The sequence below is a fragment of the Mya arenaria genome, chromosome 4 (genome assembly GCF_026914265.1).
Source record: "Mya arenaria isolate MELC-2E11 chromosome 4, ASM2691426v1".
Classification (NCBI taxonomy): domain Eukaryota; kingdom Metazoa; phylum Mollusca; class Bivalvia; order Myida; family Myidae; genus Mya; species Mya arenaria.
Genome location: NC_069125.1, coordinates 63,391,554 through 63,412,273, shown reverse-complemented (window position 1 = coordinate 63,412,273; position 20,720 = coordinate 63,391,554). Strand labels below are relative to the sequence as shown.

At 33.8% G+C, this 20,720-nt stretch overlaps 2 protein-coding genes across 5 annotated transcripts; both read left to right on the top strand.

Moving 5' to 3' along the window:
- Positions 1-54: 54 nt before the first annotated feature.
- On the top strand, positions 55-5,425 carry LOC128232071 (mitochondrial import inner membrane translocase subunit Tim22-like). Its single transcript, XM_052945414.1, has 4 exons — positions 55-296; positions 3,999-4,195; positions 4,383-4,455; positions 4,643-5,425. Exons 1-4 carry the CDS (start codon positions 59-61, stop codon positions 4,723-4,725), a joined length of 591 nt encoding a protein of 196 aa, XP_052801374.1. The 5' UTR covers positions 55-58; the 3' UTR covers positions 4,726-5,425.
- Positions 5,426-8,864: 3,439 nt separating this feature from the next.
- Positions 8,865-12,438, top strand: LOC128231781 (uncharacterized). 4 transcript variants are annotated; one of them, XM_052944971.1, is made up of 2 exons: positions 8,865-8,988; positions 9,436-12,438. In XM_052944971.1, the coding sequence occupies exon 2, from the start codon at positions 10,225-10,227 to the stop codon at positions 12,139-12,141; it is 1,917 nt and encodes a 638-aa protein (XP_052800931.1). In that variant the 5' UTR covers positions 8,865-8,988; positions 9,436-10,224; the 3' UTR covers positions 12,142-12,438. The 4 variants fall into 4 exon arrangements, with proteins under 4 accessions (XP_052800931.1, XP_052800934.1, XP_052800932.1 ...); XM_052944974.1 differs by lacking the exon at positions 8,865-8,988 and adding an exon at positions 9,061-9,079; XM_052944972.1 differs by lacking the exon at positions 8,865-8,988 and adding an exon at positions 9,127-9,263.
- The last annotated feature ends 8,282 nt before the right edge of the window (positions 12,439-20,720 follow it).

The following is a 20,720-nucleotide window of genomic DNA, read 5'->3' as shown; positions in this document are numbered from 1 at the left end:
CTGTGGAAATAGCAAATGATCAAACTATACGGCACAAACTTTTAATGACGTCATTCCAATGGCGGCGCCCATGAGAAGTGGCGAAGGTGTCACGAAGGAAACTATATCGCAGCTTAATCTAGAAGACGTAGATAGTTTTAGCTTAATAGTAGATCATGTTATTGGTGAAAAGAAGCTGCATACAAATGTGTTCTTGCCATCGGCATTTGGCGCAGGAATGCGTCAGAGAGAAGAAATAATGATAACAAAAGTTTTCGAGAGTTGCTCTTTCAAGGCCACTGCAAGTGGTGTTGTTGGTAAGGACATTCAGTGTTTCCCGTGCCATTTTGCGAATTTGAGCAGTGTGTATGTAAAAATAGTGACCGAATGCCTAAAATTGTGGCTTAAACATTGAACAGGGTTAACTTTTTTTTACTCGCAAATTATTGCGACTGCATACATTTTCAACTCGCAAAACCAGACATTTACTCGCCTTTCTTTAAACCCAACTCACATTTGTCGATTTTGGCTCGCATTTTGCGAGTTTGCGAGTGCTAAATTTGAACCCTGTTGAACATTTAGATAAATCTTTACAAAGCAAAGACCCTTTAACCCTTTTCCGCATGATTGTGCCAAATTGCCCCTTTATCTATTCCCGCATGATTGTTCCAAATTGTTCCGTTATCGATTACCGCATAATTGTTCCAAAATGTCCCTCTATCGATTCCCGCATGATTGTTCCAAAATGTGCCATGCTTATTTACGGTCATTTATTAACATATCTGTTGCTTATTTTTTCGCAACAAATGCATTTTTGTGTAATATAAACATCGATAATTATATAAATAATGAAAAAAGATGATGTTACTATTCGAGATTTTCGGAAAATCGCGACTAAAAGAGACAGAGGTCAAACATGCCTTCAAAGTTCAAAGCGCATGCTTGACGCGTGCTTGTCTCATTTTTTTTAATGGAAAATCCCCATACACGTCACTAGCTATTTAAAACTACCAATAATTAATATCATATAAATATATCCTATTGATCACACGCTAATGATGTCACCTGTCATGGTTTAGAAATGTGTAAAAATGGCTGATTTACGATGTAGTAAACAAGAGTCTGGCTTGAATAAACATATGTCATTTGTCACTTCTGTTTCCAAAAATGGAATGTTAATCCGGTAATAAAAATGTCCCCGTACGTCTTTAATCAAAGTTAGTATTAAGTTGTGAATACACGGATAATAATAATATTACTGGATATGTGATATGACCCAGTTTGACAGCTGTAAAAACACTGTGTTCTCTCGATCTCGATAAATACACAAGAATGTTGTCGTAATTGTCCATGCATTTCAGACCTTGATTTATTGCCTTGTGTTGACAGATTTTAATTATTATATTATTACGGAATCACTAAATTTAATTTAAATAGCGATTCTGACTATTAAAAATTTGAGTTGTTCGGCTTGTTGAGGGCAATATCTAGTACGTTGCCAAAGTTTTTAAAACTGTGCCAGTAGCAGACCCAGCCTTTTATTTCAATATTTACAATATTTTTCAATTCATTTCAAAACAACGAACATGTAAATTTATTTATAAGAACAATGAATCAGAAATAACATTTGTTGTTTGCCCAATAAAATTGTGTTTATTTTTTAACAATGCATGATTTCTGTGATTAGAATATTTGTTTATTGTCAAAACCTTTTTAGATTAAACTATGATCACTAGATTCGAAATTTGATACACTACAAATGCTATATTCATTATTTGAATTTCTAACATTAATTTAATCAAAAGAAATACTACAAAATATTAAAGTTGTTATGCATAGGTGTCAATTGAAATATATATAGTATAATATGAAATCAATTGATACATCTTCAATTTTTCACTGGAATTGTGTTTTTCTATAAATGTTCAACCAAATAATTTAGACAACATAATAAAAATTATACCACTGGATTGGAAATTCATTTGTCTACAAACTTTATATTTAACTATAATTGATTAAACCAAAAGAAATACTAGAAAAATAAGTTTGAAATGCATAGGGAGCAATTTTTCAATATTCTCCAATAATCTTCTATGAAGTAAGGGTACTTATAGGGGCTTATTATCTATTGGCTACTGGTTATCAATGTACTGATAAGCCATGCAGTGGCAGGCCTAATATGGCTGATTAGACATGAGGGAAAGGGTTAAGTTGCCTTATCCTAGCTAAAGAACTTCAGCGAACACGTTATATATTACCTTTTGGGACATGTTCGCTGAAGAGAACGTCGTATCCAAACCCTACCAGAATTCGTGACATTTTTATGTTATTTCACTTACAAGTATGCATTGTACAGACAAAATAACTATATCTTAAGGTTAATGAAGTAAAATTCACAAACACGTTTTCCAAACCAAAAAATGCTTAATATATAGGTGTTTTACCTTTATGATAAATCTGATTATAATCACTCCTTAATTAGGACATTGTTGTGTTCAAATTTAATCATGTGATAACAAGATCTTCAGAAATTACCCACATGACTTACAATTGACCTCACAAATTTTAAGTTTGTTTTTTCTGTTATTTTTCTATTTTGAAATCAAACAGCTAACAATTTTGGAATATATTAATTGTTTTTTATTTATTAACATTTATTTTCAATCTAAATGCAATTGGTTTCAACTAAATAAACATTGTGAAGCCGATGCTAAAATAAGAATCAATTGTTGTCAATATGGTCATGTGATTGTTGAGTCATTTAATTTGATCATCAGTCAGTTGATTCTGGTTGACTTTGGTATGGGGGTTAAGCCATGACTTGAATATGTAGTAAACAAAAAAAATATATATCTACATTAAAGTTATAGAAGCCAGAACTAGCTTTAAACCACAAAAAATATCAAAATATCAGTTTTGGACTAAACCTTGGTCACTAATACTAATCTTGAAGGAAGAAGCGTCGCTACAGAAATGCCCCAAAACCAATAAGTCAAATTTGATCTCAGTTTTCTTTAACACAGCCGTAGAAATCATGAAAAACTTTTTTGAAAACATTTTTGATACAGCATAAACAAAACGTAGGTGCTGACCCTACTGTTTTTATAGTCAGTTGGGGAAAAAATGTGTGTGTTTCAATATGTACTTTAAAACCTTTAAAGCTTCATACAGAATACTTCTTTACCGCAATTATCCTATCTAATGATTACTACAATGTTCTTACATAAAGCCTACCTATTCAGTACCCAGCCCATTTTGGATAGAATGTTACCCTAACCAAATCATTTTTGGCCTAAGCTCTATCCATAACTTTAACAATGATATACAACACGTTACACTTCTTTGGCAAAACAAAAAGAAACCATGCACACAATTAATAGATTCAGTGGAATTTTTAAAGGTCAGAAAAGTCAAGGAGTGGTCAGAAACGTTCTTAGACTCCTAAATTCTATAATTCTGTCCATGTAAAAACAAACACAAACACCATTTTGCAGTTAAATTTGGGAACAAATATTGTCCCACCTTGTAGCATTGTTACATATAGCCAAATTGAATGCCTGACTAACTCATTTGATACACAACCATGCGAGTGTTCTGGCAGTAGCACATTCATTCTTCTTAAGTCTACATCATAAGAATCTGTCATAGAATTCTAGAAAACATTTGGAATGTGACAAGAAAAAGTGAATTGAAAAATAAGAAAACAGTCAAATAGGTAGGAAATGTAGAATGTTGTCAGTTCAACGACAGCCCTGTCGTCATTTAATTTTTAGTACATTAAACTGTCTTTGCAGAGTAGCTGCATTCGTATGACATCCAATTTGAAGTGGATGAGTTGGGAGCCTCAGTAGAAGATGCTGGTAGAGGATATCATTTGATAGTACGAAGACTGAAGCTGTACTTGTAACAGTCTGTTCTTACAGAGATTTGCCTCAGTTTCAATGGATGAGTCAAATCTGATTGTACACATGCCTCGTGACATGTCTTCCATACATTCCCAATGCCTTTCTAATTTCCAGGTGTTGGACTTGGCATGGCTCTAGGTCTATTCACAGTAGGAATCGACCCAATGTCGACCTACACAACAGCTACACCAGACCAGACACCATCAACTAGAGCAGTACTCAAAGAGATGAAGGTCCGATGTGCCTCGTATGGAAAAAACTTTGGAACCATTGGCTTCATGTTTGCAGGCACAGAATGCTTATTAGAAAGTGTATGTTCATTATATTGTTAAGTATTAAAAGCCATAAAATGATTGAAATATGTATTACTTGTGAATGTATAATTAATCCTTAGTCAGTCTTGCTCTTTAATTTCTTTATTAACAATGACAGTATTGACAGTTGTATTGATAATGTGTTTAATTGCTTTGTAACTTCCCAAGTACTGTTGCATTTCAGTACAGAGGCAAGAGTACGTTATCCAATGGGACAATATCAGGGGGAATTGTTGGGGGACTTCTTGGATTGAGAGGTTTGTATACTTTTTTGCTTAATCAATAACAAATTTACCTTTTGGCTTTATTAGATTCGTGTGGAAAGTCTTAACCAATGATTCTCATCAAATAAAGTTATTTAAGGAAGAACGCATTTGCTGAAATATTTTTTATAGATCTAATTATGCTTGTTGAAATATAAATAAGTTTAAACATATTTTTCAGCGGGACTTAAGGCAGCCGCATTTGGTGCAGCAGGGTTTGCTCTGTTCTCAACAGCAGTGGACTACTACTTCAGGCATGGATAACAAACAACTCAAATAAGGACTTAGTAACTGTGATATATAGGACACTGGCTTTGATTGATACTGGAACTGTGCTTCAAATCTGGCTATATGTCCACATGTTAGACAATCTCTTTGCACTAGAACAGGAAGCCGGCTAGTTGTAGCAGGTATATGTGAAAAAGTTAATACAATTGAAGATTGTTAATGATAATCCAGTCTCATGTGAACCACAGAATAAAGTTCTTGTGGTAAACAATGAAGTCCTCACCAGGAATATTTTACTAACTGAATTATATAATGACCTTTTTTCTCTGGAAGTATGTATTCCATTCTATGATTGGAAAAACATATAACACTCAAACCATTTAATTTTTATAGTGAAGTTTGCTTCATGTTTTAGCACTAAAGTTATTTCTGTCATACATGTACATGTATGCATATTATTGTGGTTTGTAGTTTAAGGATCTGTTTGTAATATACATATACTTTGTTTCTTTTGAAAACAAGGTTATCAGAACAAATGGATACTCCCTGGATATATTATGTATTGTTGCAGGTATATAGTTAAAAATATATATCATACAACATCATGAAGTAACAGTCTTTGTCATGATAATTCTTCCTTTATAATATTCTTTGTGGAATGCATGTTATAAACTGCCATGTTATAATGGCCATTCCAGTTATCATGTGCAAAGAAATAAAGCCTGTGGAAACTTTTTGACAGATTTATACCCTGGACAAGTTGTTTGAAAACAAATTCCCCGTTCTTATAAACATTTATGTCAACTTAACTGTGACATAAGGTCCCATATATAGAGAGACTTTGACTTAGAACCTGAAGAGTCACATGTGTTGTACATACATACATGTATATGTGTATAAGCTATGTGAAACTATTTCTTAATGTTGCAAGGCTTAATGGCATAATGTTGCAGTCACCTTGACCAGTTCTTTACATCCCAAGCTTTGAAATCAACTGACTGACCATCTAAATGTGTATGCTGTTTTGTTTTCTGAGCATCAAGGCACCTTGCTCCACTGCTCTTATACATATATACTGTTAAAACGTCATAAAATGTCCGCAACAACTGCTGCTACTGCTCTCAGACTTGACATCACTTACACTGCCATGGCAATCAATATAAAAAATATCCATGTATAGAGAATTAGAGCCTAAGACAATTTGACAATTTTTGAAATCGATGTCAGGGCGTCGAGGGACCAATTTAATACAAATCCCAATTTACGCGCGAATAACCAAGCATATATGTATAATCCTACACCGCAGATATAATAATTTTATGGCCCTTGTCTCGTCTGCGACAATAACAATGGTATGGTAGGTACGAGTATACGTAAAAAGGCTTATAACTCCCTCTTAAACATTGGTCAAGTTATTCCCCAGTGTGTGTATACCACGTGATAAATGACGTCATACATGCTACGTCGGAAGGCAAACCTTTGCTTAAAATGAAGACTTAAATCAAAGATAACTTTTCATTTACAACACCATTTTAAATGAAACAAAGAGCAGTCTATGCCGCTTAAAGAGCCCCGCATTTGTTTTATTACCAAAATTTGATGAGGTCATTAGTTTCATCAAACACTTCGACAAACCGGTTTCCAAAATGTTTTGACAGTGCTCCGTCAGACGGCCGTATTGTGAAAAGGTTTGTCGAAGTGTCTTAAGAAACTAAACTCTCGATCAAATTCTGGTAAAAGACCGAATGTGGGGCTCCGTACGCAGCATAGACTGCGCTATGTTTCATTTAAAATGGTGAAGAAATAGTGAAGTTATCTTTGTTTAAAGTCTTTTCAAGTAAAAATATTGCCTTCCGACGTAGCATTTATGACGCAATTTATCACGTGGTATACACACACTGTTCCCATTGATCAATGAAAAGATATGATACAAATGGACGAGCGTTGTTTTCCACTTTCTGTGCTTTAGTTTTGCCCACCGGAGCACACTGACACGCTGTTATTGTCGTACATTGGCTGCCGTTCGTTGTCAACACCTTGTTGTTAATGCTCTCAGAGGCCCGAGTGTTATCAAATGTTCATAAAACCAAATCCGAATGCTTGTCATGATGGAATCTAGGTCGAGTTCGAATACAGGTTTTGTCAGGCAAAAATCTCACAAGGTCTTTTATATCGGGAAAAAGGTGATTGTAAACACTCTTCTTATATTCATGTGATTGGTCGGGATGCTTTTCTTGATGACCTATTTTTAGCTCTACTGGCACAATTGCTTGTGAACACGATACAGTGTCTAGCCAAGTCTACATGAGCGAAGTCTATATTTAGCCAAGTTTACATGTAAAGTCACAATTGATTGTAAATGTTTATTCAAATTATGCCTCTGGGGTCATAACTGGCCACTCCCAGGGTTCAAAGGTTTGGTATACTTTAATTGGGAAATGTTAAAAACCTTTTTGGCTGAAACAGCTATGCAGATCCTTGCTATTTTGAACAAGCCTTTATTTAGTGGTCCACTACCATGGTTGTTCAAATTATGCCCCTTGGGTCAAAACTGGCACTGCCCCGTGGTCACAAGTTTCCTAGAGACTTGTTTAAGAAATACTTTCAAAATCTTCTTGTTTCAAACCACAAGGCCCATACCTTTGATATTTGTTGTGGAGCATCATATGATGGCCGTCTAGCAAAACATTTGAAATTATGCCCTTTGGGCAAAAGCTAGCCCCATCTTTTTTGACTTACTTTTAATTTTTAAAGCTACAGCAATGAAATTTTGACCATGTGCACAGTTTTGCAAACGAGCATCAATGTTGTCCTCGGATGTCATTGACTTTGACCTTTTGACCAACTTTTTTTTATTTTTAAAGCTATTGAAATGAAATTTTGACCTTTAAACAGTTTTGAAAGCAAATATTTTTTACCCTCAGATTACCTTTACTTGGCACATATTAAAATAGTTCATGCAACTAATCTGCTTACAACACTTTCTGTCCTCAGATGTTGAACATGCAGCGTTGTTTAACTAACCCAAACACAAAAAGTAAACTATATATTTGTTGCCTATAACTTGTACGTTCATGCTCTGTATTGAAAATGACCACAAGCGCCATGCCAGTAGAGCATAGGCCCTCTTGGGCCTCGTGTTTGACGAATTTAATATCAAAGACCAGGCAGTGCGCCACGCAGCGTTAGATGAACAAATGAGGCGCATTTTATTACGTTGAATATCATTCGCGTGTCTTCGCATCAAATGAGTCATGTTATAGCACCCAGTATACATGGTAATCCAATAGATTATTTCTTTACAAAACATTTTGTTCTTGTTTGATTACCATTACATTTTTCACATTAAATAAGATACATATAACTAAGCTTTTCAAGTTCACCACACAAGTGGTTAATGAGATATGTGCTTGCATGCAACACTTCGACGGAACCAAGGTGTAACGGCGATGCTGACTCAAGGGTCACTGCACTAGCACTCCTTAGTTTTTGAATATCGAGCTAAAAACGTATTGTGACATATGAATACCAGCTTGTCTTAACCCTAATTGGACGCAGTGTCGTGGGAACAGTTAGACTAAATACGCCTACATTCGGTCACTTGCAGTCAGGAAAAAGAGAATTACGGCAATTAAAAGAGCTTGAATGAGCCAACCGCATATCATGCTCGAGGCTTCTAAAGCCTCTTAACTTCCGACGTTTTCGTTTTCGAAGATTAGACATTACTAGGTTGTGTTGTTGTTTTACTTCATTTTTATCTTGAAACGCTTTACATTCAATTAGTGTTTCTCATGTGTTAGATATAGTCCTTTCACTGAATGTCGAGTATTGTAAACACAACACAAATGATTTACGCAAAAAAATCCATTCCTTTGACGAAGTTTTTACTCATTCAAGAACAAAACCATTTTTCTTATAATTTCTTAGTTACAGTGGTATTAAGCAGTAATAGCCTTTGGATGGACCAACTGTATCGTTAAATAAACATAATGGCTCATTCGGTTTTTGACCATGGCCACTTTAAGGGTATATACTTGTAAACTAATGTATATATTCATAACAGAATAAGAAACTGGTGTTTAATGACAGACGATGTTTAAAGCTTACGTTTGTTACTAATACGCTCTGTGGTTAATTTAAAAAATAAATGCATTACATGGTCTACTGCTCCACTCCATAGCACAGCTAACGTGTTGAGATAGATGAAACTATTTTCAACCATTCATTTACCACTCGACGATGTAAAAACCTCTTAAGATTGTAGTGTTGACATGTTTTTATCAAATTGGACATATTCAGGTAATTAAAGGAGAAAAATACATGTAAATGGAATATATAATTGAATGGTTTATTTATGACCGGGAATTTACAGCCGTATGTTAGTGAAGTGGTAAATTAAATTCATGACCGGGATAGCATAGGGCAGATAATGTCCAAATGACCAGCCTCATTTTTCATTTCGTACATTTTTTACACGCACAGAGGTCACAGTGACGCTCTTAAATGATTGCTGTTAGTCGGACGAAGTAACATAACGACGTAAATAGAAAAACATTTTCTACGGCATGCGAGGCGTATGATCAGTTTGTATAACTTCGTTCATAATCAGATGCATTTAAAATTATGTAAAATGCAATTACGAACAGATAGATTATACATAAGTTTAGCAGAACTATTCTTATTGCACGTAAATCAAATGCCACAATTTATTATGAAGTTGCACTGAACACGTGTTTTGAATTTCAGATTTCTGCAACAGAGCAGTATGATACAGTCACAGAGTTACACTGGCACGCGACTTCTCGTGTAAACAAGCAAAACTGGATCAAAGTGCTCGATATGCCGACGATGAGTGACGAACATCGTCTAAATGATGCTTATAGATCAGATAAAGACCTCACGAAATGTTGCCAAGAGATTAAACTCGTCTCTATTCATATGTTTTCGGAGAACTACTTTGAACAATGTTGTGACTTGGAGAATCGTGCTGGAGCATTTATAGAATTTGGGAATGATTCAAAATTAGATTGTCAGTGAATAGAATGTCATACTAGTATTCGTCATCAGTGCTCTTGTTATCTGAGCAACACTGATTGTGAACACTGACATACATGTATCTTGACGAATATGAAACAAATCGAGTGCACACACAAAGTGATACCAAATACCATTCTTCATTACGTTATTGTGGAATGTTAATTTTGTGAAATACTTCGATGATAATGTATGTTTACACATGTGTGTCATCAACTTATATAGGATTGTGAAACAGTATCATTCTTTAACAGTAATGTGAATTACAAAACATATACTTGTAACTGAACACTTATAGCTCAGTGTGGATAAAAACGATCAGGAAGAAAACACAATTATGATTCATGAAACAAACTTTAAACTACAATGGGTGCGTATCAATCCTTAAAACTTTCAAGAGGGTCGAGAACGTCACATAAATGTTGAGAAACTGTGATTTAAATAAATATTCGGACACTTCAAGTTTTCGGTGCTTTCGTTGTCACACAGCAGATTTCCTTTATGAGTTTAGGTTTATATATGATGGAATATAACTCCGCCTCGGATATTACCACAGCTGAACGAAAAATTTCAACGTTAACAGAAACGTCGGACAGTGGTGTCAGTTCAAATAATGACGAATTGAGGGCCTACGACGTCATGACCGTAAATATGCTGCAGGCGAGACCCAAGGGGCGGATATCTATAGATGCAAGCCATCATATTCCTCGGGACTTTGGCCGACTTCTGACCTCCCGGCAACTATCCAATCGTCACTCTTGTTCGCTTCCAGATATTCTGGACATTGACAATCTGTGTGATATAGGCGGTTCAAGTAATGATGTACTAAACAAAACCGGCGATTCTTCAGACCTGAACCAGTCTTTTGAGGAAAATGACGATAAAAGTATAAAGGGTCATTCTAAATACCGTGCCGATTCGCTCATCCCAGTGCACGTATGCGGTAAGGAGCACGTGGAAGATCCTTGTTTTATATGCATGAAGGACAATGAAATATATTGTGGCATTTGCGTGAAGGTTCACAATTACCATTGTAAGGAACAGGTCAAGTTCATACCAGAGATCCCACCAGAATTACGTCAAAAATACTGCGAGGACGCTGTAAACCAACTCAATGTTATGCGAGACCGATATTTGAAAATCAAACAAGAAAATGAAGAACTTCAAGTGCAACTAAAAGCCTCTAAGAAAGACTTTATTAGATCGGTTATGAAATACAAGTCACACATCATAGTTGTAATTGACAAAATGGAAAAAGAAGCCTTACAAGAAATGGACGTTTTGTATAAATCTGAAATTGCGAAATTAGAAGGGACTATGACTAAAATGGAAATGGAAATAACCAATCTAAATAGCTACTTAAAGTTTCTGGAAGGCAGCGAGACTTCTGTGGAAAATTCAGTGGTATTTGAAGTGCAGGAAGCAATTAGTCGAGTTCAAAGCGACGAAAATATCATAAGAGATCACCACAAAATGGTGGGGAAAGTGCAATTCCATTTCGAGCCACTTAAAAAACTAACCGACATATTAGCAGACTTCAATTCACTCTTCAGCGTTTCCCAGACAGAAGTAGAGATCTGCAAATTTCCCATGCCGTGTTCTTGTGATAAGCCCTACGCCAATAAATATGCGGAGAAAGAAAAGGAAGTGTCCGCCCGTCTGTCTGGATGGTCGTTTGACCGTGAGCGGTGCTGTATTACAGGGTGTGAGTTTATGGACAATGGAAAACTTCTTACGTGTGACAATGCCAACAAAAAAATCAAACTGTTTAACAAAAAGTTAAAGTGTATTTCTGCGCAGAGTTTACCCAGCCAGCCGTGGGATATAGCTGTTATAGATGACGAGCGAGCGGTTGTGACCATACCCGACCGCAAGCAACTTCAATTTTTGACTGTGATACATAGGAAAATTTCACTGAAACATGCAACAAGTCTGGATCAGAACTGTTGGGGAGTATCTTGTGATGCAGACTCTATATTTGTCACCAATTACTCCCCGGAAACATCAGAAGTAGTAGTGCTAAACCATGACGGTGTGTTGCAGCGTAGAATATACGGAATGACCTTTCATACTCCGTGGTTCATAGACCGCTTCCAGGACATGCTCTACGTATCCGATTGGGGTACGTTTAACGTGCAGACCATGACGCGCGGTGGCGCACTCACTAACAGCTACCGTAACAGCTACCTTGTCGGTCCGCTAGGTGTCACCCACGACCCGGAAGGGAACATTTACGTGTGTGGCCGAGACTCAAACACCGTCCATCAGATATCGCCCGACGGCGTTCTACGTCAAATTATCTTACGTGAGCGCGATGGAGTAAAACAGCCACTGAATATCTGCCACCGGCCGTCGGACGACAGGCTGGTCATCACCTCGTGGATGTCCGACAAAATGACTGTATACAAACTATGCTGAAAGCTGTTTACACATTAAGGATGTTATTTGCATATTTATATATAAATATTAATAACATCGTATATTATAGTTATTATTTTATATATTCTTAAATGTGCAATAAGCCATCAAATATATAATGGACTTAAATACGTATTCAAATATTTTTCATAAAAGGCACATTTATGCTAAGCACACAACTTCATGCATGTTTCCTTATTTGAATAGTATTTATGTTTATATAGCTACATGTATACCAATATTATTATGTTGCCACTTCTTACAACTGTACTGTAATACAATAAAAAAGGAACTTTGTATCTGGTATTATTTGAGAGACAATGACTTTTGAACTAATATTTGTAAAACCTGCTCTGACACAATCACAAAAGGAAGTTTAACTACATGTACATGAATACTATTGATCTGACTTTATCTTCCATGCCTTGCCCACAAACCTTTTCACATGATATAATAATGAAACAATACTATTGGGTGAATATTGACAGAAATCTTGATGAGAAAGAACACCATTTCTTAGTATAAGTTTTAATAATTTAAAATCATACAAAACAAAATGTAAAATGAATTATTTGTCAGGGTTTTTTTTTGTTCCATGTTAGGAGGGTATAATCTAATTAATATTAAATAAGAAAAACATAACCAGGCTTTCAAGTGATCAATAACAAGAAAGAAGGGATAAAAGTAGGAGGGGAAAATAGGGCAAAAAGAAGGGATAGTAGGGCTCTTTACTTTAATACCTTTTTAATGGATGCAAATAAATGACTACTTAATCTGTTCATCAATTGTGATGTTCATGTAGTTATTTCATGCTTAGACACCAGTGCTTCAAGAGGGATTAAGCCACAGGATGAGATGAATCTTGTGTCTTTGACTTATAAACATGCACCACTCATTTACTGCATCAAACTAATCCTCCAAAAATACTAGAAAGGTTCTTACTCAAATCAAGATTTAGATTATTTCAATCAATGTATTTCAGTTAAAAAAATTATATTATTTCTCTAACAATTTCACCAAAAAAGTAGGGAAAGTAGGACTTTTTCAAGAAAAAGTAAGAGCCTAAAAAAAGTAGGGAAAAGAAGGGCCCGCTTGAAAGCCTGCATAACCATAATTACTATTAAATTTAATGTACACAACAAAATGTTGATATTGACGCATTATTGGTGCACACTAAAACAGTTTTACAGCACTATTCCTTCATGATACACTGAACTGTATTTGATGTGTTGAGCACACAGAACAAGGTTGTGAATATACAAATTTCAGGGTCAAAATCATGCAACATTTACTTCTTGTCACAGCAATAGTTTGTCAATATCAGTGACCAGTCTTAACAAATCCCAGGCTGACTGGATTACTGCGATAGCTATTATACTGTTGAAAGTTTTCAAGTGAGAGGCTTAATGTTCTGAATTCCTCTCTTCCAACAGAATCATTATGAAGGAGCTTTTTTCTCATCTTCTGTTCCTAGCACATTTCTGTCCAGTTCCCAAAGCTCGATGTTCTTTTCTTTAATGGCTTTCTGTAAATAAAGGAAATGAAAATATTATAAAAACAAACTTAGCAGTTGGAAGGGATAATTTCATACTTTAACATGTCACTTTGAAAATTTGATTCTTACATTCCATAATAGATAAAGTGTGTCAATTAAGAGTAAGCATTTCCTCGTTATTAACATTATGGGATGTAGCTTCTTACTGCTCTTTCCTATCACTCGTTCATCTACCCCTGAATACACTTCAAATTATGGGAGATTTAGTATAGCATGGGTGTATATTGCATTTGACTCATTATTTGAGTTAGTAATGGTTAAGCCATAAAACATTAAATTTGGAATGGAAATATGAATATTTGTGATCTGATCTTCTGTCAGCAGTCTTGCATCACTGGTTTGCAGATATTTATGCACAAATTTGCTAATTCCAAGACAAAAAATTAAAAAGTTGGAAAAACGGTAAATCTGTGATAGTGCAGTTTTAAACTGTAATACTAAAAATAAACTAACATCAAACCTTGATAGGTAATAACCTGTCAAAAGTCAACCCCGTGAAAATACATGTACATGAAATTATGATTAATAATAATACTATCTTGATTAACATCTTCACTGGATGGTTATAATATTAGTTTAAAAGGCGCATAACATAGGTTGATAAAAAAAAAGTTTTTAATATTAATGCATTATCATGTTAACTCATTTGACTTTATGCACCAGTCAATTGTAACCACGCCCCCCCCCCCCCCCCCCCCCAGGTCTGGGGGTATACCGGGGATAGCAAAATATAGCCGCGAATGGGCCTTACCTAGGGTCCCTGGGTGTGGGGGCATTTGGTGGGGATTTTACCAACTGTTCGTCCCTGCAGGGCTGGGATTCTACCCGGGGTTGGCTGGACCGAAAGTCAAAGTCCCCGCTATCCCCCAGACCTGGGGGGGCCGTGGTTACAATTGACTGGTGCATTAATGATGTTTTTTGACAAAAAACGATATGATTTCTGTACAGATAAAAAAAGCCTCTATCAATGTTTGTTTTTTTGAATTCATACATCTATGTGGCCATGAATTCCACATTTAAAACAAAAGCACCAAAAATTTTATCTATACAATATCAAATGATTTTGTTTTATTTTGATCCGGTCAAATGAGTAAAATATGATAATTAATGTGTTGCATCAACCTTTGTTGTGTGCCTTTAATGGTCAATATAACTGAGATGCCTCAAAGATGTGCATGGGCCCTGTGATGTCATTCCCAATGCTATACGTTTTGACTTTTTAGAAGTTTAAGACAATGAATGGATTTTAAGGTAAATATACTCAACAAAACAAGATGAAAAGTGTTGCTAAGGCAAAGGTCTGTATTAATATACAGATAGTAGATGATTGAAATATTGGTCGCTGTAAATAAATTTTTAGCATGAAAATAGGATATTATTTTTGCAATATATAAATTAAAAAAATATTTATTTTTTTCCAAAAAAATCTCATCTATAAAAGCTGGTTCAATAATTGGAAAACAAGCATGGGCATTTTACAATTCAAACATTCCACTTTTTCAATATGAAAATGTGGTCGAAAAGATATAAAATTCCCTGACACCCTGTGATTAAAATACAGATGAGAATCTCAAATTAGATACAATATGGTAGTGATTGACATAAATATAGGGAATGACATTGTGTAGTGTGTGTGTGTGTGTAAGAACCAACCGCTCCCTAAGTTAGAGCCAGTGTTTAGGTGGCCGTGGGTTCGAGCGCCTCAAAGGGCACACTTTTCTTCCCCGGTTTACTATTTTTGGTGGCAGCAGTTAACCATAGTCTAAAATAATAGACGTGTTATACGGGATTCTTCCAATCCCTAACGTCTAAACGGGAATGTGCAAAAAACGGGGGTGTTTTAAAAATATTGAAATTGTTTTAAGTGAAGTATTTTATGGTTGAAATTGATCATAAAGAGTTATATTCATATTTTACCATGTAAGTGAAATGTTATTTTGCACTAAACAAGCATTTAGTGCATTAAAACAAGTTGTTTACCTTTCCAATAAAACGAAAGCTGACTGACACAGACAACAATTATGCGAAGGGGAACAACTCGATACAATCGTAAAAGCTCGGCCTTCTCCGACAAAGCTTCGAGATAGACCTCGTTATACAATCGTAACAACTCGGCCATGGCCGAAATGTTCCGAGCGATTTAAAACTGTGCCCTAAAAAGCCTTGCAGGTGCCCTTCATGTATATATCGTTATGTTTTGACAGAATGAAATGAAAAAAAGCCGTCAAACTCATAATTATAAGTTGGATATTTATTTTTTTGCGTACGGAACTAATATAAAATAACATTATCTGGTAATATTTCTTGTTGTTATGATATTTTATAGACGCTATATGCTTTAACCCGGAATCCTGATCGGAACAACTACCCACTTTTGATACTAAACAATTTGTACGTGAAGGATTTGCCATATCAAAAATCTAAAAAAAATCCGTCAACGTACAATTATTTGGACTACAGTTAACCAGAGCCTCTGTCAGCCTAAAAGGTTCATTGGAGGGAGGAGTGTAGTGTGTGTACGTAAGACCCAGCAGTAGGTAAGCTCAGAGCTAGTGATATGGCAGTCTTTGGGCGCACCATGTTTACTTTACTATGTACAATGATAAATCTGATGTGATGAAATACAAATTTATTATATTCACCTTCACACATTCTTGATATTTCTCAAATAATTGCGGACATGGTTGGTTTCTTTCGCCCTTCAAGAAGTCATTTGCGAACCAAAGGTTAAAACATTCATCGTATGCTTTCTTTAAAGAATTACATTCCTCCCCAACGCTGTTCATTTTGTTATTTTTTTGTCAACATGAGTTTTAACCGGAAGTGACTTGCGACATTAACTCATTTACACAAAATAGTGCTTAAATGTCTTCCTATAATGTGCATAATATGCATGGTGCTGAAAGTATATATACCTTTCTTCTATATCTTACGTAAAAATTGGTTACAAAACATAATTTTAGACTTTATTTCTTGTCAATTTAGTAGGGTAAAATGCTAACCGAATTTTATGCACATAAATAGTTCTCAAAACCGAAAGTAGAAATAGTAGTTTATATCGTGTATGACTAAAATACGAAAATAGGCCGGTGCGGGGTGATACAGGAATCCAGTGGATTTCACGTGAAATCCACTCAAAACGTGAAATCCACTCAGAACTCAGTTATTTTAATTAATAATTTATTTTTTTTTATATACATATTAGAAAGTGCCTCATGAAGGGTTTATATTTCAAATTTTATTGAAATTGGTCAAAAAATAAAGAAGTTAGAGCAAATTTTCATTTTTTTCCAAAAATAGATCGGAAATCGAGGTGAAATCCAGATTCCGATAAGTGAAATCCACTCATAACTCATTAATTTTAATAAATAATTTTCTGTTTTTGTATATTTATTAGAAAATGCCTCATCAAGGGTTTATATTTCAAATTTTATTGAAATTGGTCAAAAAATTAAGAAGTTAGAGCAATTTTTCATTTTTTTTTCAAAAATAGATCGGAAATCGAGGTGAAATCCAGTTTTCGAGAAGTGAAATCCACTCATAACTCATTAATTTTAATAAATAATTTTCTGTTTTTGTATATTTATTAGAAAATGCCTCATCAAGGGTTTATATTTCAAATTTTATTGAAATTGGTCAAAAAATAAAGAAGTTAGAGCATTTTTTCATTTTTTTTCAAAAATAGATCGGAAATCGAGGTGAAATCCAGTTTTCGAGAAGTGAAATCCACTCATAACTCATTAATTTTAATAAATAATTTTCTGTTTTTGTATATTTATTAGAGAGTGTCTCATAAAGGGTTTATATTTCAAATTTTATTGAAATTGGTCAAAAAATGAAGAAGTAAGAGCAATTTTTCGAAAATAGATCGGAAATCGAGGTGAAATCCAGTTTTCGAGAAGTGAAATCCACTCTTAACTCAGTTTTATTAGTTAGTAATTTTTATTTTTTGTATACATTTTGGAAAGTGCCTAATGAAGGGTTTATATTTCAAATTTTATTGAAATATATCAAGAAATGAAGAAGTTAGAGCAATTTTTCGGAAATCGAAGTGAAATCCACATTTTGACAAGTGAAATCCACTTTTTCAGACGTGAAATCCACCCACAACTCATTTATTTTTAACAAATTAATTTTTCTGTAGAACAAATAATTGAAAGGGCTTCATAATGGGTTTATATTTCAAATTTTATCCAAATTGATCCAAAAATAAGAAAGTTGTAGACCTATTTTGAAAAAAGATCGGAAATCGAAGTGAAATCCACATTTTGACAAGTGAAATCCACTTTTTGAGACGTGAAATCCACTCATAACTCATTTATTGTTAACAAATTATTTTTTTTGTTGAACAAATAATTGAAAAGGCTACATAATGGGTTTATATTTCAAATTTTATTCAAATTGATCCAAAAATAAGAAAGTTGAAGTTATATTGTGAGGGCGTTTTGTTGTGTATGCATAATTGTTTAATTTTTTTCATGATAAACACAATATCCATACACATCCAGGCCATACCACGTGGAGGCGCCCTCAATCATGGCCCTTTTTTACTTTCGAATTTTGAAAATATTAAAAATTTAATAAATAATCCGAGAATTGTTTTGTATTATTTGTTTATGCCAGACATTTATTTATGGTTATTTATACATGTACATTGGTTGATATACATGTACGTTATCATAAAAAAAATAAAAAAATAAACAAACAAATACAACAGAACAAAGTTACACCAAGTGAAATCATATGTTTAACTTGGTTTACAATGATGAGAGATAATGAAAAGGTATGTTCACAACAGTTAAGGAAAATAATTACACAAAATAAACAATAGCAAAATATGATAAAAATATACACAGGTAAACAGAAAGGGGAAACTTCAAAGACAAATTTCTAAGCAAAAAAAGTTTCAACGCACAGAGAAAACGCATCAATAATCTTGTTCGAAAAAGTGTACAATGCATTGAAATGAAGGACATAAGATTTCATAAGGACTATCACAGTGACATGGTGCACTACAAAAACAAAGGACACATTAAATACTTTCACGCCATCAGGAAACATATTACGTAATTTCACAGATTAATACGAGCTAAAAGCAATTATTGTGCTGTTAGATATAAATATGCTTATTGTTGTAGTTCCATTTAAATTTTAAATATAAACCGATGATAATGCCTTTTCAATTATTTGTTCAACAAAAAAAAATTGTTAAAAAAAAAAAAAAAAAATGAGTTATGAGTGGATTTCACGTCTGGAAAAGTGGATTTCACTTGTCAAAATGTGGATTTCACTACGCTTTCAGATCAGTTTTAAATATATTTATCAAACTTCTTCATTTTTGGACCAATTCCATTTAAATTTTAAATATAAACCGATGATAATGCCTTTTCAATTATTTGTTCAACAAAAAAAATAATTTGTTAACAATAAATGAGTTATGAGTGGATTTCACGTCTCAAAAAGTGGATTTCACTTGTCAAAATGTGGATTTCACTTCGATTTCCGATCTTTTTTCAAAATAGGTCTACAACTTTCTTATTTTTGGATCAATTTGAATAAAATTTGAAATATAAACCCATTATGAAGCCCTTTCAATTATCTGTTCTACAGAAAAATTAATTTGTTAAAAATAAATGAGTTATGAGTGGATTTCACGTCTGAAAAAGTGGATTTCACTTGTCAAAATGTGGATTTCACTTCGATTTCCGAAAAATTGCTCTAACTTCTTCATTTCTTGATATATTTCAATAAAATTTGAAATATAAACCCTTCATTAGGCACTTTCCAAAATGTATACAAAAAATAAAAATAACTAATTTATAAAACTGAGTTAAGAGTGGATTTCACTTCTCGAAAACTGGATTTCACCTCGATTTCCGATCTATTTTTGAAAAAAAATGAAAAATTGCTCTAACTTCTTTATTTTTTGACCAATTTCAATAAAATTTGAAATATAAACCCTTGATGAGGCATTTTCTAATAAATATACAAAAACAGAAAATTATTTATTAAAATTAATGAGTTATGAGTGGATTTCACTTATCGGAATCTGGATTTCACCTCGATTTCCGATCTATTTTGGGGAAAAAAATGAAAAATTGCTCTAACTTCTTTATTTTTTTACCAATTTCAATAAAATTTGAAATATAAACCCTTCATGAGGCACTTTCTAATATTTATATAAAAAAATTAAATTATTAATTAAAATAACTGAGTTCTGAGTGGATTTCACGTTTTGAGTGGATTTCACGTGAAATCCACTGGATTCCTGTATCACCCCGCACCCAAAATAGGCTATTTTCGCGAAAATAGGTTATTTCCGCGAAAATTGCTTTTTTGACTAAGATGCGAAAATAAGGTTATTTTTTATCAAAATAAAGTTATTTTGGCGAAAGTAAGCTTTTGATAAAAATCTGAAAATAAGGTTAGTTTGTGCGAAAATAACTTTTTTTGACAATTATGTACTTAGTTTGGGCTAAAATAAAGATACTTTGGCGAAAATAAGATTTTGATAAAAATCTGGTAAATTTTGGCGAAAATAACATTTTTGACAAAAAAGTAGTTATTTTTGGGATGAAATATTTTTTTTGAAATAAGTTTTGGTAAAAATCTGAAAATAGGGTAAGTTTTGGCGAAAATAACATTTTCGACAAAAATGTACTTAGTTTTTGGATAAAATAAAGTTGCGGAAATATGTTTTGGTAAATTTTGGCGAAAATAACATTTTTGACAAACATGTAGTAAGTTTATGACTAAAATAAAGGTATTTTCGCGAAAATAAGATTTTGGTAAAAATCTGGAGTGTTGGCGAAAATAACATTTTTGACAAAAATGTAGTTAGTTTTGAATAAAATAAAGTTGTTTTTGCGAAAATAACATTTTGATAAAAATCTGAAAATAGGGTTAGTTTTGGCGAAAATATCTTTTTTTTACAAAAATGTAGTTAATTTTTGGCTAAAATAAAATTATTTTCGCGAAAATAAGATTTTGATTAAAAATTGATTATTTTGGGGGAAAAACTATC

Coding starts and splice junctions, on each gene's coding strand:
- LOC128231781 (XM_052944971.1), top strand. CDS start 10,225: ATGAGTTTAGGTTTATATATGATGGAATATAACTCCGCCTCGGATATT.
- LOC128232071 (XM_052945414.1), top strand. CDS start 59: ATGGCGGCGCCCATGAGAAGTGGCGAAGGTGTCACGAAGGAAACTATA. Junction 297..3,998: donor CACTGCAAGTGGTGTTGTTG/GTAAGGACATTC, acceptor TCTAATTTCCAG/GTGTTGGACTTGGCATGGCT. Junction 4,456..4,642: donor GGGACTTCTTGGATTGAGAG/GTTTGTATACTT, acceptor CATATTTTTCAG/CGGGACTTAAGGCAGCCGCA.